Source organism: Fulmarus glacialis, unplaced genomic scaffold, assembly GCF_000690835.1.
Source record: "Fulmarus glacialis isolate BGI_N327 unplaced genomic scaffold, ASM69083v1 scaffold16822, whole genome shotgun sequence".
Taxonomy (NCBI): domain Eukaryota; kingdom Metazoa; phylum Chordata; class Aves; order Procellariiformes; family Procellariidae; genus Fulmarus; species Fulmarus glacialis.
The window spans coordinates 40,173-58,862 of NW_009196063.1; the positions used below are offsets into that span (position 1 = coordinate 40,173).

General features: G+C 37.1%; 1 protein-coding gene across 1 annotated transcript in view; it reads right to left on the minus strand.

The window, feature by feature from the left end:
• WHSC1 (Wolf-Hirschhorn syndrome candidate 1) overlaps positions 1 to 18,690 on the minus strand; it is a 60,468-nt gene that overhangs the window by 32,801 nt on the left and 8,977 nt on the right. The window contains exons 2-5 of the mRNA XM_009572090.1: positions 11,297 to 11,462; positions 5,872 to 6,038; positions 5,011 to 5,502; positions 73 to 217 (exon numbers count right to left, since the gene is read on the minus strand). Of these exons, the coding sequence (XP_009570385.1) occupies positions 73 to 217; positions 5,011 to 5,502; positions 5,872 to 6,038; positions 11,297 to 11,462 (970 nt within the window). The remainder of the gene's footprint in view (positions 1 to 72; positions 218 to 5,010; positions 5,503 to 5,871; positions 6,039 to 11,296; positions 11,463 to 18,690) is intronic.

Sequence of the window (18,690 nt, forward strand, 5' to 3'; positions counted from 1 at the left end):
ATATGTGCTTAGTTTAACACCACTATGTATATCAAATTTAGTTAGAGTACACTAGCACAGTTTTACGTTTACCAGAGTCTTCTTCAGATTTGGGAGAGGTCACTATGGCAAACTTTGTGTTATAGCGAGCTTTCTGTTTTTCACTAAGCATGTTCCACTGCGATTCGAGCAATTCTTCAATCTCCTCACTTGAAGCATCTGGATGTTCAGCAACCACCTATACATGCAGAAATAGGGTTGTATTAAAAAAAGGTGACCATTGAAAAGAATGGCGTACATACTTCTATTGCTTTGGAAAACTGGATACAAACAAGTTATCTAGCATTTCTGATGTAGACAGAACTAGATTAAAACCTGCTGTATCCAGTTTTTCTTTGAATAACCACTTCTCTCTCTCTGTCTCTCTAAAAAAAACCCCAAAACCTACTACCATATTCAGAAGTATTAAGAATCATTTTGGAAGTATGTATTTGCCTTTTAACATTCAAAAAATGGAGTAAGTGTAAATCTTGGTCTTGTGGTCATTCAAAAAAAATTGTATTATTTCTTGATGAAGTTTAAATCTATACCACAAAAGACAGACAAGCAATATTGGAATATATGCTTGCCTACAAAGACATCCATCAATTCATATGAGAACTTATTAAACATAGAATTCATTACACCTATCTTACCAGAGAGATTTACACAAGCTAGCATCCGATGCAACATTTTCCTGTATTAATTCATCATTTTATACTATGTATATGAATATTAGGCACTCAAAAAGCTGTGCATCTTTTCTTAATAAGATGCGCATGACACATAATAGCCATCAACATGGAATTTAAGAGAGTTTCTAGACATTTATTCAACACAACAGAAAATCCAATATTAAAAACAAAGAAAAAATCCTCCCAAACTCCTTGAGTATTCCCATACTTCTACTTAAGGAAAACCAGATTTGATTAATCACAGAAGTCAGAAAACTCTAAGATTGTAGGATCTACAGAAATGAAACAGTAGCTTTAAAAACACCTTCCCATCTCATTACCCAGCATTCCCCAAAATCCTATTCCTGGAGTGATGCAACCAATACCCTAAAATCACGGAGCAAAATAAAAACTAGGCCAACAAAGCCAAGCGTTCAAACAGTAACATCATTCAACAGAACAGAAATACAAATTTTCGGTAATAAGTGGAAATGATTAAACCTAATTTCTTAGAACTTAAGTGTCTTAAAATTGCATTTCCTGTTGTCAAACAAGATACAAGCATGACAAGTTTTTCCAGGGGTTAGAAGAGTTGTATTACCTTCCTTCCACTGGGATTATTCAGTGTCTAGTATGGAAACTCATGCTGTAATTTCCCCCCTAGTAGAGTACTAAGAATTCTCTTGCTTCTATCTGGCATAACCCATCTGCATAAAGCTTGGAAAACACAACTACCTTTGAGGGCCTCTACTCAATAATTTGATTAAAATCCAACAATGTCAAAAAAGTTATTGAGAGGGGAGAACGTAGACAGACTCACAAGATACCCCTCCCACAAATCTCACTTCTTTGTGAAAGTGAATTAGCATCAATTTTGACCATTGTCACTAAGTGTATAGTTCATTGTGCTCAACTAGGGCACAGAGTTATTTAATTCTCTAAGAAATAAGTAGCTTTGTTCGCACAAATGAGATAGAGTTTAACATCAGCTCCAGTCCCATCAAAATAGGAATAAAAACAACTTTCAACTGACTAGGAGCGCTGTGAAATGACAAGCAAAACACACTCATGGTTCTTAATGGTTAAGGGATCCTTGCAAAGAAGGCCTCCAAGGAAAACGCCCAGCAGTCTTCTCCAAAGTCTTCATACTGTAATACTCAATGCTGGCATACATACTGGAAATGATGTATCAGGTATCTTGCTGTACATGAAAATTATGCACTTCTCCCAGGTACTTATTCTGACTATGTTACAGAACACATGGAAGATCTTTTCTTGGATCTGGGAATTAATATCACTATAGATGTGGAAAACATGGTAACTAGACCAGGCACGTCCTAGCTCATCCAAGCAAAGCATATTATCTTTGCCCTTATTTGTCTTAATGTTCAACAACTCCTTATGCATGCAGAAATCTTCAATTGTAAACCCTGCTAGTGAAATTATTTCTTTATTTACCTCGAAACAGACTCAAGGCCCAAATCAATGAATTAATATAAACAGCATAGCTGTCTGCCTCTCACTGAACGATACCTTTATCTCAAGTCAGACATTCCCTTCTAATGATTACTATGGTTATATTTCACTGGGGAAGCACATAAGAATGCCAATAGTACAAAATATATCTACTCCTTTGGTAACAGCACAGAATACTTAATGCGTCACTACAACCATGAAAGTGCTCCAAGCTTTCAACACTTCCCTCGGGGAAGCATGCCTCTTAAATCATTAAAAATGTTTTCCAGCAGTTCATCCAGTCTTCCAGCAGCCATCATTCATTTCTAAAAATTTCAACTATGCCTCACCCTCCTATCCCCAGAAAAGTAACACAAAAAGTAGTAATTAATAAAACCAAACCAATATATGAATCCTACTACCACACAAAGCCTGACTCCAAGCAAGACACAGCAGAAATGGCTCTACTTTTAAGAGAGCTCATGATTATTAGAGGGTCCAAAAGAGAAGTCTTCAGTCACTCCCTTCCATTCACTTCCATCCCTTCCCAAGTCTGGGGGCCAGAGAGCCTCTTCTGGATCCATAGTTTTCCTTTCTTCTAAGTTTCTACATGCAAATACTAAAGTAGCCATACACTAAACTCTCAGATGCCACCCATATAAGTAGCTCAAAAACAGGTCTGGTTTTTGACCAATGTTATCACTCCTTCTAAAGCATCAAAACATCTACAACAGCAACAAAACAAACTCTTGGATGGAAAGCAAACCATGCAAGTTGAACCAGATAAGCCTAACGCAAGGGGAAACTCCAAATACTAGTTTGGATATAATCTCCACCGTCCACCGAAGGCACAAAACTACCATTTTAAAAGCAAGATGACAGGCTGGAAGTGTTAACTAAACTCAGGTAACTTAGGTTCTGTGCAAGAAGCATGAATATCTAAAATGGTATTTCCCCTCTTTGCCAGTAACTTTGAATCAAGAGAAAGGAAAAAAAGGTTCTACTGCCCTGATCGGTTGGAGAGACTGTGATCTGCAGTTACCTGGTATCTGCAGTTTTCGTAACCTAGTTCTGTTCTACATACAGAAGTGCTGCCGTACCTATTAGAATGGATCCCACAATCAGGTGGATTTGGGTTTTCATGACTGATCTTATTAAAAGATATTCTAAGCAAAAATGGTAGGATGTCCTCTCTCTAAATATATGTAATATTTTGAAACTCTCTTCCTTCTACTTACAACTCTGTGCAATATTAGCCACTATCATCAGTGTGATTTTCAAGCTTACGCAAGTTTTTCAGTTTCCTGAAATGACACTGAAGACAAAGCAATTCCTCAATGTCAAATATTGCAATAGTCTTCATATTTTCCATCTATTAATTTGAGAATTACAGTATAACCATAGTAGGGAATGAAGCTTGATAACTGGCACAAAAAATAGAAATATAACATCAGAGACTCAGCATGTCTCTTCTGTGGTAAGATACATTTGGCTAAGAATCCATAAAACCAGTCATAATAACCTCATTTCTTCCAGAGAAGTAATTTCATGTCTCTCAATATTGCACAAGACTTCTCGCTACCTACCTTAAAGGCCAAGGAAATTCCCCCTTGCCATTATACAAGACACACGGTTACTTATAGAAGGACTGGAAACAGAACTCAGGTCTCTCAAACATGAGACACGTAATTTACCCATAGAGCTTTTCATAATGAATATGTTAAAATCTGTATTTAATAGTTGGCTACAAAACCCTTTCCCTTCTGGAGCCAGCAAACTGAACTGCCAACGCTCTTGTCAATTTAACCAAAGCCACTAAAAAGTATATTTAACGCTGTGTTCAGCTTCATTCTCAATGTTAGCTTAAGTCGCAATGATCTAAAAAGATCCTAAGTTGAACCACAACTAATTGACTTCCATACAACAGAATCTGTTTTTCAATTTTGCTTTATAAGTTCGTATCTATTAATGTTTTCTAACACAAACACCTCATAATGAAGTCAACCATTCAGAAGCTAGGGAGTGTGACAAAGTCACCACTCACTTTCTGGTCACTCTGTGGGTATTATGGAATAGTACAACTACAAGAAAATATGAGAACTCATGCTTCTTTCAGTGCATGGAATTGTACTGCAAATGGAGCAGAGGGTTGTAAGGAAGGAAAACAATGGTCATGATTTTGAAGTAATGAGCTAGAACAGCAGTACTGCTTTTATACCTCTAACAGTCTTCCTAAGAAATGTTGATATTAAGGTATTTATTTATTCTACCTTGTCCTGGAGTGTAATCCTCTCAAGAGGACACAGTTGCTGTCCCAGCAGATTGCACACTGACAGTAATTTTTACAAGCTTTGTTAACTACCTTCTCTTGAAGCTCAGCAAAAGATTACAGGTGGGTAAATCGAGTTTTTGAGTAGTTCAAAGACAAGGGAACAAACCAAAGGAATTGAGCCACATCTTCAGAAACAATGTACAAGCTAACTACAAAGTAAGATTGCCATAAACAGCATAACCTTTGTTATATTTGCCTGAGCATATGTATGCATATCTACAATATTTTACATACATTAAAAAAAATTATGGCTAATACAAAGGACTATTAGATTATGTAGGAAGATACTAACATGACTCATGCTTAAAGTACAATGGCATTATCACTACCTTGTTTATATTGCTCATCTACATTTCCTTCTTTCTCTGTTCCTGTCTAGACTAAGATTTGATGCAGGCATACCTTGTCAAGTCCAGAGTATTTTGAATTCTACTGTAACAACTAGTTTTTGTCAACTGAAGTAAAGAAGTTTCTTTAAGTACAGAAATGAGAAGAGGCAATCAACAATAATAACAGCTAAAAGAGACTAACCTCATCTCTGTGCTTCTGACAAAAGACCAAAAACTGAGATACTGCATCGCCCTTTCTGCTTCGCGGAGTAGATGCTGGAGTTTTCTTTCTATTGAGAGGGGAGCCTATCCCTCTTTTGGATTCTGCCTGTTCAGATGACTTTTGAGGAGTAGTATTCTTAGTCCCCGACTGACTGCTTTCTTGTGTATCATCAGTGGCAGACAATTTTGATGTCCTTCTCCTCCTCTTGTTAGGAATGCCAGATTCCTTCATCGATTTCAGATTTTGAGTGGTTTCTTCGTTTGAGTAAGATGATTCATCTATCTCCTCTAATGGTTCCACAGCAATGCCAACTTCCTTTGCCACTCGAGGATTAAGATGAGGTCTGTCCCTAACATAGATGAAGGTGTATTTGGCCTTCCGTTCTTCCACTGTCATGCCTACTGCTTCACTTGCTTGCTTAACACCCATCTCCCACTGTGGCCGCAGCTTTCCTGAAACAGGCTTTAACATCTGCAAGATAAGACGACAGTGTGAGAAATTTGCCCACTTTTGATTTCAAAATGCCAACATTAACACAAAACAATTCTAAGAGGCTAAGTGTAATGCATAATTATAATTCAAACATTCAAATGGAATTGTATTTGAAAGTACTGATACCACACATGAATCAATGACAAAGCAGAAGAGTACTGATTTTTAAAAAGTAACAAACAGTGGTAAACCATCCCATTCTTTGAATCTATAAGTAAAATACAACACGACAAGCCTCTGTAAAACAAGCTGTCTTTAAAGCTTTCTAGAATATCTATTTATATCTGTACATAGCTGTAACAGTAATATAAAAAGCTGCAAATCTTGTCTGACGTGGTAGCCTCTTACCTTTATTTTCTCTGCTTTAGTGAGGGCTTGTTTTGCACTTTCCTGGCATAATTGTTCAAACTGGTCTTTTTCTTTGAAGGGCACAAGGCTCTTCTCAAATATCCAGGCTCGCTCTGGGGCATCTCCAAAAAACTGAACATGATATTGACGAAAACTCTTTTTCTGTCCTGAAAATTAAAAACGAATGTATTTAAGATACAACTTAGGTTGTTCTCTGCAGACAGTCTCTTTCAGACTTGAAGTCTTTTGTAAGCTACTATAGTTACCATGACAAAAGCACAGTACAACTGGTTAACCTTTCAAAAAACCATTTAACCATCTTGAAAGTCTCTGAGCTATAATCTATGAAGTTTGACACAAAAGCCCAATAGTTTAATTCCAAACAAGAATATGCTTTACTAAATTAACTTAAGGTTACAATCATCTGTCAGTGCTTTTCATGTATATTAACTTACATTTAGGCCTGGTTATTTCTGAAAATGCTACATTTGAAAAAGTTTCCAAAGTTTGGATAGCCTGTGCACTCAGCCTCATATCTGATTAGCCTAAACTTTATCTTTTAATATTCTTGAATAGAAACACATACTTTAGCTAGTTTTAACACTTGCAATCACAACTTCATCTTAACCAAGCTTTTAAGGAATCAAAGCAAGAAATGAAAAGGATTTGGGTGGTGGAAGGGAGAGCAGGAAGATAACAGAACAATTCTGAAACCTAGACAAGAAACATTCATTCTTCTAAGACTGTAAAGAGGAATACTGGCTCACTGTAGTAAGATATAGGCATACAACCTTCCCCTTCTAAAGATCTCAGCTATTCTACAGTGAAGGGGGAAGACAACATCTTCAAAATTCACTGAAGATTTCACAGTTAACAACAAACTTCTAAAAGGCAGAGGTAAGAGAATCAGACTTAAGACGTCCTCTAGCACCTCCTTCATTAAAACTTGCAGATTTGTTGTCTACGTGTTCAAAGTAGGGTCTCATTTAAAAATAGTGAAGATTTTAACTGTGATGACCTACACTTTCGTGTTTGTAAATTCAGTCCTGCTAGAAAAGGATCAGTTACCCACCCCGCCCCCAGTACCTATGGTTCTTCAAGGTGTCACCACATTAGTATGTCTAACATGTAGTCTGGGAAGAAGAGGAAATCAGGTAAGGATGTCTACCCAGTGAGAACAAATAACTGTCGCAGTTCTCCATTACAGATGTCTTCAAACTAGGTCTAGATTTTGCTAGGTTATTCATACACTGCATGTCTTCTACCTTAATCAGCAAATACTTCTAGGTGGTTGCTTCACGCACTATTACTGGGTTTTCTAGACTTATGAGGACTCATTTGAGATCAGATATGAGAATCTAGAGGAATGACGTAGAAAAAAAAATCACAGATCCAATCTAGTAGCCTAATACATGTTCTAGTAATGCATAGTCAGGAGCAATTCTCTTGCACAGTAATTATTTTGTCCTCATCAAGAAAATGTGGCTTAACTAGGGACTACGGAGCTCCAATGACTTAAGCTATGATGAAATAAAGGATAATTTTCATATTTTACCAGGATGTTCTAGCTGCAAGACAGAGAGATGGCACAGACTACATTTACAACGACCTGTAAAGATCTGCCTCTGAGCAGCCATCAGCCCAGTTCCAAGTAGACACAGACACTATTGCTTTTACAATATAATGCTGGACAGCTGTAACTGCCTAATTAACGAGCCTAAATAATAGTGCCTACCACTAGAATCATTGAACCTATTTGTGAATCTTCAGGTATCTTCTGTGGGCTGAATTCGTATCAATGCTCCTGGATAAAGTAACAGAATTCATTAAGGATTGTTACATACAAGGACATCGTTTTGGGCTCACAGAATCCTGGAACCACTAATTATTGAAGGTTTGGGAGAGTGTTCTGGGGACCCACCACCATTGTCTTTTTCTGCACCCTAGCATCTGTGGTTGACCACAGTCAGAGACAGGATATTGAATGCGATGGAATTTTAGTCTGACTCAGTATGGACCCTCTTACATGAAAGTGTGTATCCTGCAAGTTGAAAGTTACAAACTTTTCTCATGTCTAACCAGCTGGAATGATGAAATCAAGTATTAGCATCCAGAAATTCAGATTGTTTACAAACACTGTTGATCCTAATCCTAGAAATGAGAAATACAGAGACGTAGCTGAGTACTTCTACAACTCCCAGATAAAAGAACTCTTCTGTTTGGAACAGGAGACTTTCGATAATGCCTCAAGAATAAATGGTAGGTGGAAGATAATACAAGACTGGAAATACGTACTGATGGAAATATGCACATCAGTGTGCATTTATCAGTTATGACGGCTGCCCAGACCTAGTCAAACCTCCTGAAGGAAAAGGCAGGCTCCAAGCCAACTCCAGAGCAAATGTCAGAAATGACCATCATCCATATTACTACAAAGAGATGGAAGTTAACATCTCCAAGTATGTGGGCCCTTCTTTCTGTTAGTACTCCACAGGTTGCATTCAGACATATGACACTCATTTTTGCTAGATCTATTTCTATAGTTTCTTATAAAAAGCTACCACAGAGATTCTTGATAATGAAGCAAAAACTTTGCTCCTTTTAAGGAGCAGAGTAATTCAGTTACGAACAAATAAACAGCTTTATTTCTCTCAAAATCCAGCTCCTTATCTCATAATAGACCTAAAAATCCAAAGACTAAAATCACAGGGACTGCCTGATCAAAACTCTGAAAGACTGCTACAAGAAACATTTGCCTGAGTTGTCTATAATCTAGCAATTGTATGAATGCTTGAAAGGGTTCTCAATTAGCCTTTTAGTTTACTACCAACATTGAATCTAGCTAAAATCCTAGAGATCCTCATTCAATTTGTTCTTAAAAACCTCCTATGAATGAGATCACACCATTTCTCCAGGCAATCCACCCCAATGCTTCACTATCTTTATCCCTTCCAAGTTCTTCTTAATATGTAGTCTAAATATTCATTGCTACTACGCTCTCTTCTTCCCAGAACAAGAAGAATTTATGTTTTTTCTTCTTGGCATGTAACTTAAGTTATTTAAGGCCAATTACTGGGTTCTCCTTTAGCTCCTCCTTGTCAGATTAAACAGCCCCAGTTCCTTCAGTCTGCTCGTGCAGATAGACTCCTAGATTTCTGTTCACGCTGTCCTCAGAACCTTCTCTGTTTGGTCCACGTTTCTGGAAATGAGATGGCCCAAACAGGACAAAATGAACAAAGTACTCCTGCTGAGGCCATGCCACCACTGGCAAAGCAAAGGATCTACTTCATGCTTTTTATAAGCAGCACTATTAATTTATGTCAGTGTGACTTTGGTCTTTCTGCAGAGAAAACTACAATGGGTTATTATAACTCTCAGATTCCTTTCTGCGAAAATGCAGCTTTCTACTCATTTCCGAGCTTGATCACCTACCACTGTAAAAATCCAACACTTACTCCTACTGAACTGCATTTATTTCAGACCACACCTCCAAAGTATCAAGACTCTTCTGATTTCTAATCCTACATGTTTATGGTCCCTCCACATTGTAAATTTGTAATTCCAATGCAAATTTTAGATGTATACTCTAGTCCATTTTCCAAGTTCTCAGTGCAACCCTTGAAAACTACATAAAAACAAAACCACAAAAACACTCCCTTCCCAGACTTGGAAATACACAGTTAAAAGTTACTGAAATCTGCAGTGACAAGTAAATGCCCTACTCTGCTCATAACAATAGACGCCGATACTTTTGCTTGATCTAATAAAATACATGAAAGTATTTAGAAGCATAAATATCAAAACAAAGTTATGTGCTCCTACTTTGGTTTGATATTCCTATTAACTTCTTGCTTTTCTCCTTAATCTGCAAGTTTTCTGGATTCCGTTTTCCGAACTTTCAGTACAGTTTGGCATAAATGTAGTAAAAAACAGTTTACAGTGCTCAGCTGGAGTTAAAACTAGCGAGGGATGTAATATGCAGCAAGAAGATTTTCTGTAAATACAACAGTAGCAAAAGGAAGGCTAAGGAACGCTCACTGGGGCAGGAGACTGGGTGACAAAGGACACAGAAAGGCTGGGATACTCTATGCCTTCTCTGTCTACGGGTTTTGTCTGTTTGTTTGGTTTTTAACCTATAACATCTGCCCCCAAGCCTTCAAGTCCCTTAGTCTAGCAATAAAGGCTGCAAGACTGAGGCACTACCCACAGCATATTGAGAAAAAGTCAGAGAGCACTTAATCAAATCGGACATCTATGAGATTATGGGACCAGATGAGATGCCTCAGAAGGAGCTGAAGGTGTCGGCCAATATGATGTACGGGTGATCTCTATAATTTTTGAAAGGTCTCAACCACCAGGGGAGATACCCAATGACTGGAAAAAGGCAAACAGTGCAAACATCACACCTTCAAGAAAAACAAAAACAATCTGGGGAACTACAAGCTAGGCTGACTAGTTTACTCTCAATGCCTACAAGATTATGGGGCAAATTCTCCTAAAAGACATGTCCAAGCACATGAAAGACAAGGTGTCTAGAAATAGCCAGCATAGACTCACCAAGGGCAAATTGTGCCTAATCAATCTGATTCACATAGTACTAATACAAAAGGCAACAGACACAGGTTGAAACAAAAGAAATTTCAACTAGATAAAGGGAAAAGTCTTCTTGCCATAACGGCTGCCACTCACTGGAACAAGTTGCCCAAGAAAGGCTGTAAAGTTTCCATCCTTGAAGACATTAAATATTTGACTGGATAAGGCCCTGAGCAACCTGCTCTAATTTGGAGACCATATGACTTGTAGAGGTCCTTTCCAACCTATATTACTTTATCGTTCTACAACCAGCACAGATAAGTTTCAGGTATCGGAACAGAGAACAAAGCTGCAAACGAGATCAAGAAATTGTACAGATTCCTACTTTAAAATTCCATTAACATGTGGTAGTCCCTGCATTTAGAATCAAATAATTTTGCCTGTAGATAACAGTATTGGTTCCATGAATCACAGAAAATTTAGCTGCCTGAATTACCGATTGCTTTTAGTAAAGCATAATCATCAGGAGTATTTAATTCCCATTAGCTTTCAATAAAATTTTTAGCCCGTATCACTTCTCCAAGCATCTCCATAAAGACAACGGAAAGTACCATCAGATAATTTTTTTAATAAGACTCCACACAGTTTCATAGATCACAATTTTGATACCTTTCAGAGAACGGTCAGAGTTAAAAAGACACACTGGAAAAAAAGCTCCGTCTGCTACACACTCAAGAATAGTGTTTACATGATTTTAACACTCCTCTTGACAACAAGGAGCTGATTCAGTTACTGATACAACTGAATAGATAAAATGAAGAACAGAATTTTCACAAAATAATGGTTATGTATACCTGAAGAAATCTGGATGTTTGTAGCATCGCTGACATACCTTTTAGTTTAGTGTAGGAATGGAGAACAGGATCAGCAGAAACCATACATGGCCACCATGGAAAACCAGACACTTTTGACCACACTAGATCTCCTATATTATACTTCAACAGATGGACTTTATCTTCTTTGATGGTACTTTGAGTTGGATCTCTCTTAGCAGGAACCTTAAAAGATAAAAAAAAGAAAAAAAACCCCAAAATCTATCACCATATTTCTTCAGATATGCACTAGGATTACTAAATAGCACAGAAAAATAAACAACAAACTACAGTTCGTATTCTGTTTAAACATTCTCATTATATGTAAAAACACAGAGTGGTAATGGAAGGAGGGAAATAAGAAATAGTTCACCAGAATAAAGAGCTATCATGTTTGCTAACAAACAATAATTATATTTCATGTGTAATAAAAACTTTAAGTCATAATTTTTGTTCTCTCACAGCAAAAAAATTCCAAGTTCCATTTATGTTTTTGTTTTTAGTTAGAAATACTGGCAAGTAAGCTGTGGTTTGCCTTTATCTTTTCGAATAACTGCTGAGAGACCATCAGGAAGGCTTACTTTAATTTCAAACATATTAACTGAGCACTGGATGTAGATGTGGAAGAACCAACCTCCCTCTGTACTGAATATTATTAATCAAGTTAAGCGCTATACACACAAAGGTGTTCTTAGATTTAAAAAATAAAAATAAAGAAATTCCCAAACTAGGATAGACTGAAATACTGTCTTTATGTCTGAATAAAAACTACATAAATAACCAGTTAAAAAACCCCAAACTCTGCATCTTTCAGCTGTCTTTTTACATACTGAGAATTTGTGACATGAACCCTTCCCCACACCCTTTTGCAAAATTTTTTTTCTGTTCCAGTTCTCGCACTAAAAGTTTGTGAGTGCTCAGCTGGTGCTCTAAAGCTATTTTAGCTATTGGAAAACAATTACAGAACTATTTCCACTTCAAGGGATAGATTTAACTACAAGGGAGTTTTGTGTTCCCCTGTGATAGACACACATTTTTACTGCATCATAACGAAGTTCAGCAACACCGACATTTATTCATCAACTAAAATAATTTCATGAAGTTAGTTACATTTTGTCTTTTCGGCTTCACCTGTTCTATTTGATATAAATAATGAACACCTTTATCTAGGTAACACTAATTCTGGATTTAAGAAAGCACAGAACGTGTCTCATCACAGATATCTGTAAAAAAAAAAAATCACATATTTTTAATTTGCTTTTTCGTTTTTCTAATACTAAATTTATGTGCAACATGTTATATTGTTCATCTTGTGTAGTACCAGCTCAACATACAGAAGGCGGACTGGAGCTTCAGGCTTTCAGTGGATTTAACGTTAGAGCTGGAGCAAAATTCCGTTTTAATTAATTAAAAGTGGCAAGATGAAAGAAAGAACACTGTTAAGAAACCAGAAATCTAAAATGCAGAAACAAGTATTTGGAGCATTATGTTACATCAGAGTAGATCAGGTTACCTTGTACAGATTTTTAAATCCAGAGAACACTACCATAACTAATTACATATTATTTTCCAAACACAAACAACAAAAATCTTTGACATGCTGCAACAGCATAGAGATTTTTTTGCAACTCAAACATAGAGGTATATCCAATCAAAAAACCTAAAGCTTAATGTACTCAGAAACTCTTTTCCTCAAAGCTTTTAAAGCTATGCCTGGTAAACACACATGATGCTATGTCATCTGATTGTTAGGGACAGTTACTCATCCAGTGATTCAGCTTTTCTGATGAATTCAGACTTGGTTCATGTGCCTCCAGCTAGAGCCATGTTCCCATGTCTCAAAGTTTTTGGCTCTCTAAGGATTCTGTAAGACTGTCAGAAAACCCCTCCTGCTGAGCTTGCCTCAAGTCCTGCAGTCTCAATGGACCTAAAAGATTCCAAGCAGATGTGAAAAATGCTCCTTCTAGAGTTAAACATCACACGAAAAGTTATGCTTAAAAGCTAAAAATTAAGAAATACATATGCCAAGAACAGATCCGGAGAAACATTAATCCTAACACACACAAACTGACTTAATTTAAATTAAATAGGTGAGATGAAAATATTTTTCAATGAGTTAACTTTTCAGAAATGTAAAAGTTACTCAGGATTCTGAATCTTATTTTTAATTTATGAGTCCCTGTATTTTTCAGAAAGTGCAACTAAGCTGCAAAGATTTATGACTACAATCTGAGAGGGAGCTGGCTGGAATAATGAAAAGGCTCTAGCAGTGCTTCTTATTGCAGCGTAATCTAAAAGGAGTGGCAGTACAGGGGTGAATGTCGCATTTCAATATATCTACAAGCACTTCACAAATTTCAAATATGCCCTGGATCATGATAAAAAACTTGAAAATGACAGGCTCTGATAAAACCTGCAAGGTTTATCTATACAACGCTTGTTGTATTTATGTTTTCTTTTATTGATAAAATGCACATGCTTTAAAAGAACGGCAAAATACAGCATGGAATTCTATACACAATTATTTTTAAGAGCTCTCATATGAGGTTATTTAAAAACCTATCGAAAATATCACAATGAACTCGCTTATTTCCATCTTACTTTCCCACATCATTCTGGTTTAGTTTTAACTTTCTTATTCTTGGAATTACTCTGATCTATTTAATAGGTATCTCAACAGTAAACAGTGAGGTGAAATTCCTGGCACGTACTTCTGAGACAAGCAGCTGTCAAGCTGGACATCAACAGTCTCTTCAATACTGCCTCTCAAAAACTTTTTTGCAAACCGCCAGCATAGCATTAAATGCTTAAGTATTTAAATTGTTTAAAAACAACAAAAAATGCTAGATACTGGAAGGCAGTCATATGAATAGGTTTTACTTCAGTATCCAGGTTGGGTTTTTTTAATTATTGATGGGATGGGATGGGATGGGATGGGATGGGAGCAAGAGAGCATTTCCAAACAAATTTGCCACCCAGTCCCCTGATGGCATCTATGTTCTCATACGACGAGAGCTGGAGCTTCTTTACGAGACACTTGTACTCCCTGCAATTTTTAAGAATAGGAAATCACCATTCAAGCTACAAAGTGGTATAGAAAAAAGTAATTTGGCTTGCAGGTTTTTTTCCTCCAGAAGAAAACAGGAATTGTTGTTTAGGCAAATTTTGATTCCTAACAATATGCAGTCAGACAGAACAGGACATCTGACTGTGCACCCGAGGAAGATGGAGAGGCAGGCCTGGAACCGCACTTTTGGTGGTCTGTGTGAATGCACCAGAAGACAGCGAATACCTCCTCCTGCAATAGCTGATCAATTCTTTCTGTGACGATACTTAAGCAAGCAAATTAAGTTGGGAGACTCCTGGTTTAGAGCACAACTGTAAAGCAAGGGAAGATGACACAAAATCAAACTATTGTAAAATACCTTCCCCTCAATTTTTGGCTCTTTGTGTCTTTTTGATGACTTTTTATTTACTGAAATTGTTCTTATTTCTAATTAGATCTCCTACCCATAAACGTCGTCAAAGTAAAGCCTGCCGGGCTTTCTGTGCTGCAGAGGAGCACAGAACAGTCTTTCCTTGCCGTCATTGCTAAATAAGCCTGGACTGCTCTGCATATGCCCCATCCTGTTACCTTTTACTGCAGTTTTGACAGAAGTAAACATATACACATTTAGTTGCAGAATTCCGCCCCCCCCCCCTTCCCTAATTATAGGCAAGCTCTGCAGCCTCTGAGATAACTACCACCTCAATCACCTTAGCCCCAAACTGTAAACCAGTTATGCTAAACAGAAGAAGGAAACAGCTTGTAATCGTGTTTCTTTTCTAGTTTGCGAAGGAATTCCAGGGTTTTTTTTCCCCCCATACAAACACTAGACTGCAGAGAAGTTACGTAAATGGGCAATCAAAGCCTGGGTGAGCAGGTGATGACTCCCACACAGACCAGTCCTAACACTGAAGACACAGGCCATTTGAGAGGCTCTGCACTACTCAGTATGGCAGACATCGAAATTCCTGACTTTCTGGTTTAGTATCCTGATGAAACACTTGCTCTGAAAGGCAGCTAGATTTTAAGCTTATTTTGTCCAGGGGGCCATGGAGTGTGGAATGGAGTAATTCCCTTATTGCAACTGAGTTTTTCTGTGAGAAATTACGCCTTGAAGAGTACCAGCATCCTTAAAAAATCATCTAGGCCAGCGGCTGCAGTAGGCTGAGAAGGACCAAAAAAAAAAAAAGAAAATGTAACATGCCTTTCCTCTTCCCTTAACATTTCACAGATTTGTTTGTCCCTTCTCTCAGCACTTTCATAAGCGATGAGTGACAGGCAGATTGACAAGAATTTATGACACTGCTGTCAGCATTCTACCAGCCCAAAGAAGTGGGTTGGCCATAGAAAACACTGGTATTTAATTAACTTTGCCTGCGTCTGATCAAAAGAATCCAATCAGTTTCCATTTAGTTCTGGTCTGACTAATGAATATGATGAGACAAGAACACACTGTGAGTGATGGGAAATTTCAAAGCTTAATACTATCTTAAAATGACCAAAGAAAAATGCATTTAAGGGCAGCATCTTTACTGTACTGAGAGCTTTAGGTTTGTTTGTAGACTCTGTTATGAAAACACCATGATGAGTGTTTAGTAAACAAGGGACAAAGGTAATTTTTTTAAAAAAACACCTAGAAGGCTTACTAGGTGGTGTCAGACTGAGATTACTTTATGCCTTTTAAAGTGATCAGTGGTAGAGATACTAATATCATCATTACCTATTTTGTGTATATATGCACGTGTGCGTACATGTGCAAGGAATTATAAACCCTCAAAATAATTGTAAATTACCTTAAGCATCAAAAAGCTACTATTTCAAGTTTAGCTTTTCTAAACTTGGAAAGCTATAGAAATCATTAAAAAAAACTTCATCTAACAGTAAATTGTCAAAAAGGGATTATTAATATTGGACACACAAAAAAAAGAGAACAATTAAGACAAGCGAAGGCAGTAAATGTTCTCCTCTGTGTAACATAATGGGGAAGTACATACTGAACAACTTGCAGATATCTGGTATCAATCTCCTGTTCTGTTTTCATTTTCAATTTAGGTCCATCCTGTATCAAAGAACTTCCACTGGACTGCACTATAATAGAAGGCCATGCTACAAACACAGACTGCTGGAGGTCCACTTGCACTCCAGAATAAAAAACGATCTACTAGCATTACAAAGAAACTAAAACAAAATAATCAAGGTCCCTAAACAGAATATATGCAATTAAAAACTTTGAATCAAAGTTAGAACACACGAACTTTGACAGTCAAACGTGTTTCTTTACTATGGAAAAGATAACATTGCTTGCTGACCAAAACCACATATTTTTCTGGTCCTGCTATCTACTTGTGCTGTGTTTCATCCACTAATACTCCTATTTTCTATCGTGGACTTGTGTAATAAAAGTAAAAATGTTTTGTCTTCTCTTGCCTCTCTATCAGGAAAGATAGTGAACTAAGGAAGTGGTTGTAGAACAAACTTCATTCCTTTCAGAGGTTCAGGAAAGGTGGTAGGTTTGTCTGGAGACAAAGAGATCAACAGAACAAAAAAGATTATTTTTGTAATGTTGTTCTGCCACTTGAATTCACCAATGATTAAGGACACTATAAACAAGCAAACAAACAAAGGACATAACAGGACAATGTTTTCAAAAGCTTCCTCCTTGAAAAACCACCATCACAATTATGTTCTTAGGAAAGCTCTGGCTTCCTGAAAAATTCAGGAATTTCATTTGACAAAAGACAAATCACCATTCAGTCTTCAGGCAAAGGAATGGAGGGATGCAGCTACTTTCCCAATGAGTGATGTCCTGTCATTCAGGACAGAGAAACGGCCTCGTCTCACTCTGTGATTGAGGACAAAAATCTCATGAAGTCAAACCACTTCAAAACCAAAAATCACAACTAGAGCTCATTAAAATCTATGCAAAACCTTCAATATACACTATTGCTTTAAATGAAAAGGGTGGCAACTTAAGTCTGTTAAGGAATGGCTAGTCTCATTCTAAATGATTCTGTCTATAAAAATACAGTATCCTCACAAACATAACTGCCTTAGTGCTTTGTTCTTTTTTTTTAAGATTATAATTCACACGTTATAGTAAATCTGTTTATCCCAGAAGGATAAGTCCTTAGAGGTCCTGTGTTTATCCAAATAGCTCCCACATTCTGGGATGTGGGGGAGTGTATTTAGATAACAAACCACATGTAACTGTATGTATTAAGAAAAAGTAAGTTTTTCCACTTTGTCTTGTTATATTGTTTATTATCTAACAGAAGAATGCGGTGTAATTACATATTCAGCAAACCACTGCCTACAGCGAGAATGTTTCAGGCAGAAGACTAAAGAGTACACCAGACCCTTGCAAGAAGATTAAGAGAAAATGCTGAACTATTACTACAAAATGGATAAGGATGAGGAAACATGAAGAAAGAAGCAATGAGTTGGCAAAATTTTGTGTTCCATCTTCAGTGAAACAGAAAGGGTCACTTCAGTAGAGCATCCAAAGACTGCAGCCCTCAAAAGGCCATTGCATCAACCTCGGCACAATTAAATCTGCAACAACCTTGTAAAACATACATTATATTGTGCAGTGAGGTAAAGACTGAGGGGGAAGAGGACATGAAAAGTCCAGATCGAAACAAAAAAAATGAACAAACTACACTGGGGGGTTGTTTGTTAGTTTTTCAGATTTCTAATTGTTTTATACCATGCCAGAGATTTAACTAAAACCTTCCAAATTCAATTTCGAGAGCTATTACATTAAATGTATTTCTTCAAGTTATCTTTTCTTCTCTTACTAACCACTTACTTCTTTTCTTCTATTACTAAAAGGGGATCAAATCTGGCAGTGTGAAGAATTACATTTGCAGAAGACACTAAGTTTGAATCTTCCTGCCACAACCAGGATTTATTCATTTTTCTTCAATGTGTTTAGATGGTAAAGCTATAAAATAAGAGGACAAAGAAGGCTGAAGAAAATCACTGCTCTACTTGCAGATCCCCTGAAAACTTTTCTGTGCTGGCTGAGGCTCTTTGAAACCAAATACAAGTTTCGTGACAATGGGTTTGTTCCCTCCATTTCTTTCCACAAACTCCTCTAAAGCAGTTTGTGGACAGCATGTTGAATATCACCACGCAAGACCCTCCCCTCCAAGAGGGAAAGCAAGCAGAAGACAATAAAAATCCATTTAAGTTTAGACAGCGATTCATAACGTAGATTATGGATTTTAGAACAAGATAAAAGCTCAAATTTATATTTCAAATCAACCATGAAACTCCTTCATGGAGTTACATTTCAATTCTTTTTTCTGGCTTTGGTTCCCTCATTAACAAGTCTCCAGCATAATAAGTCTCCAGCAGATGAGAAAT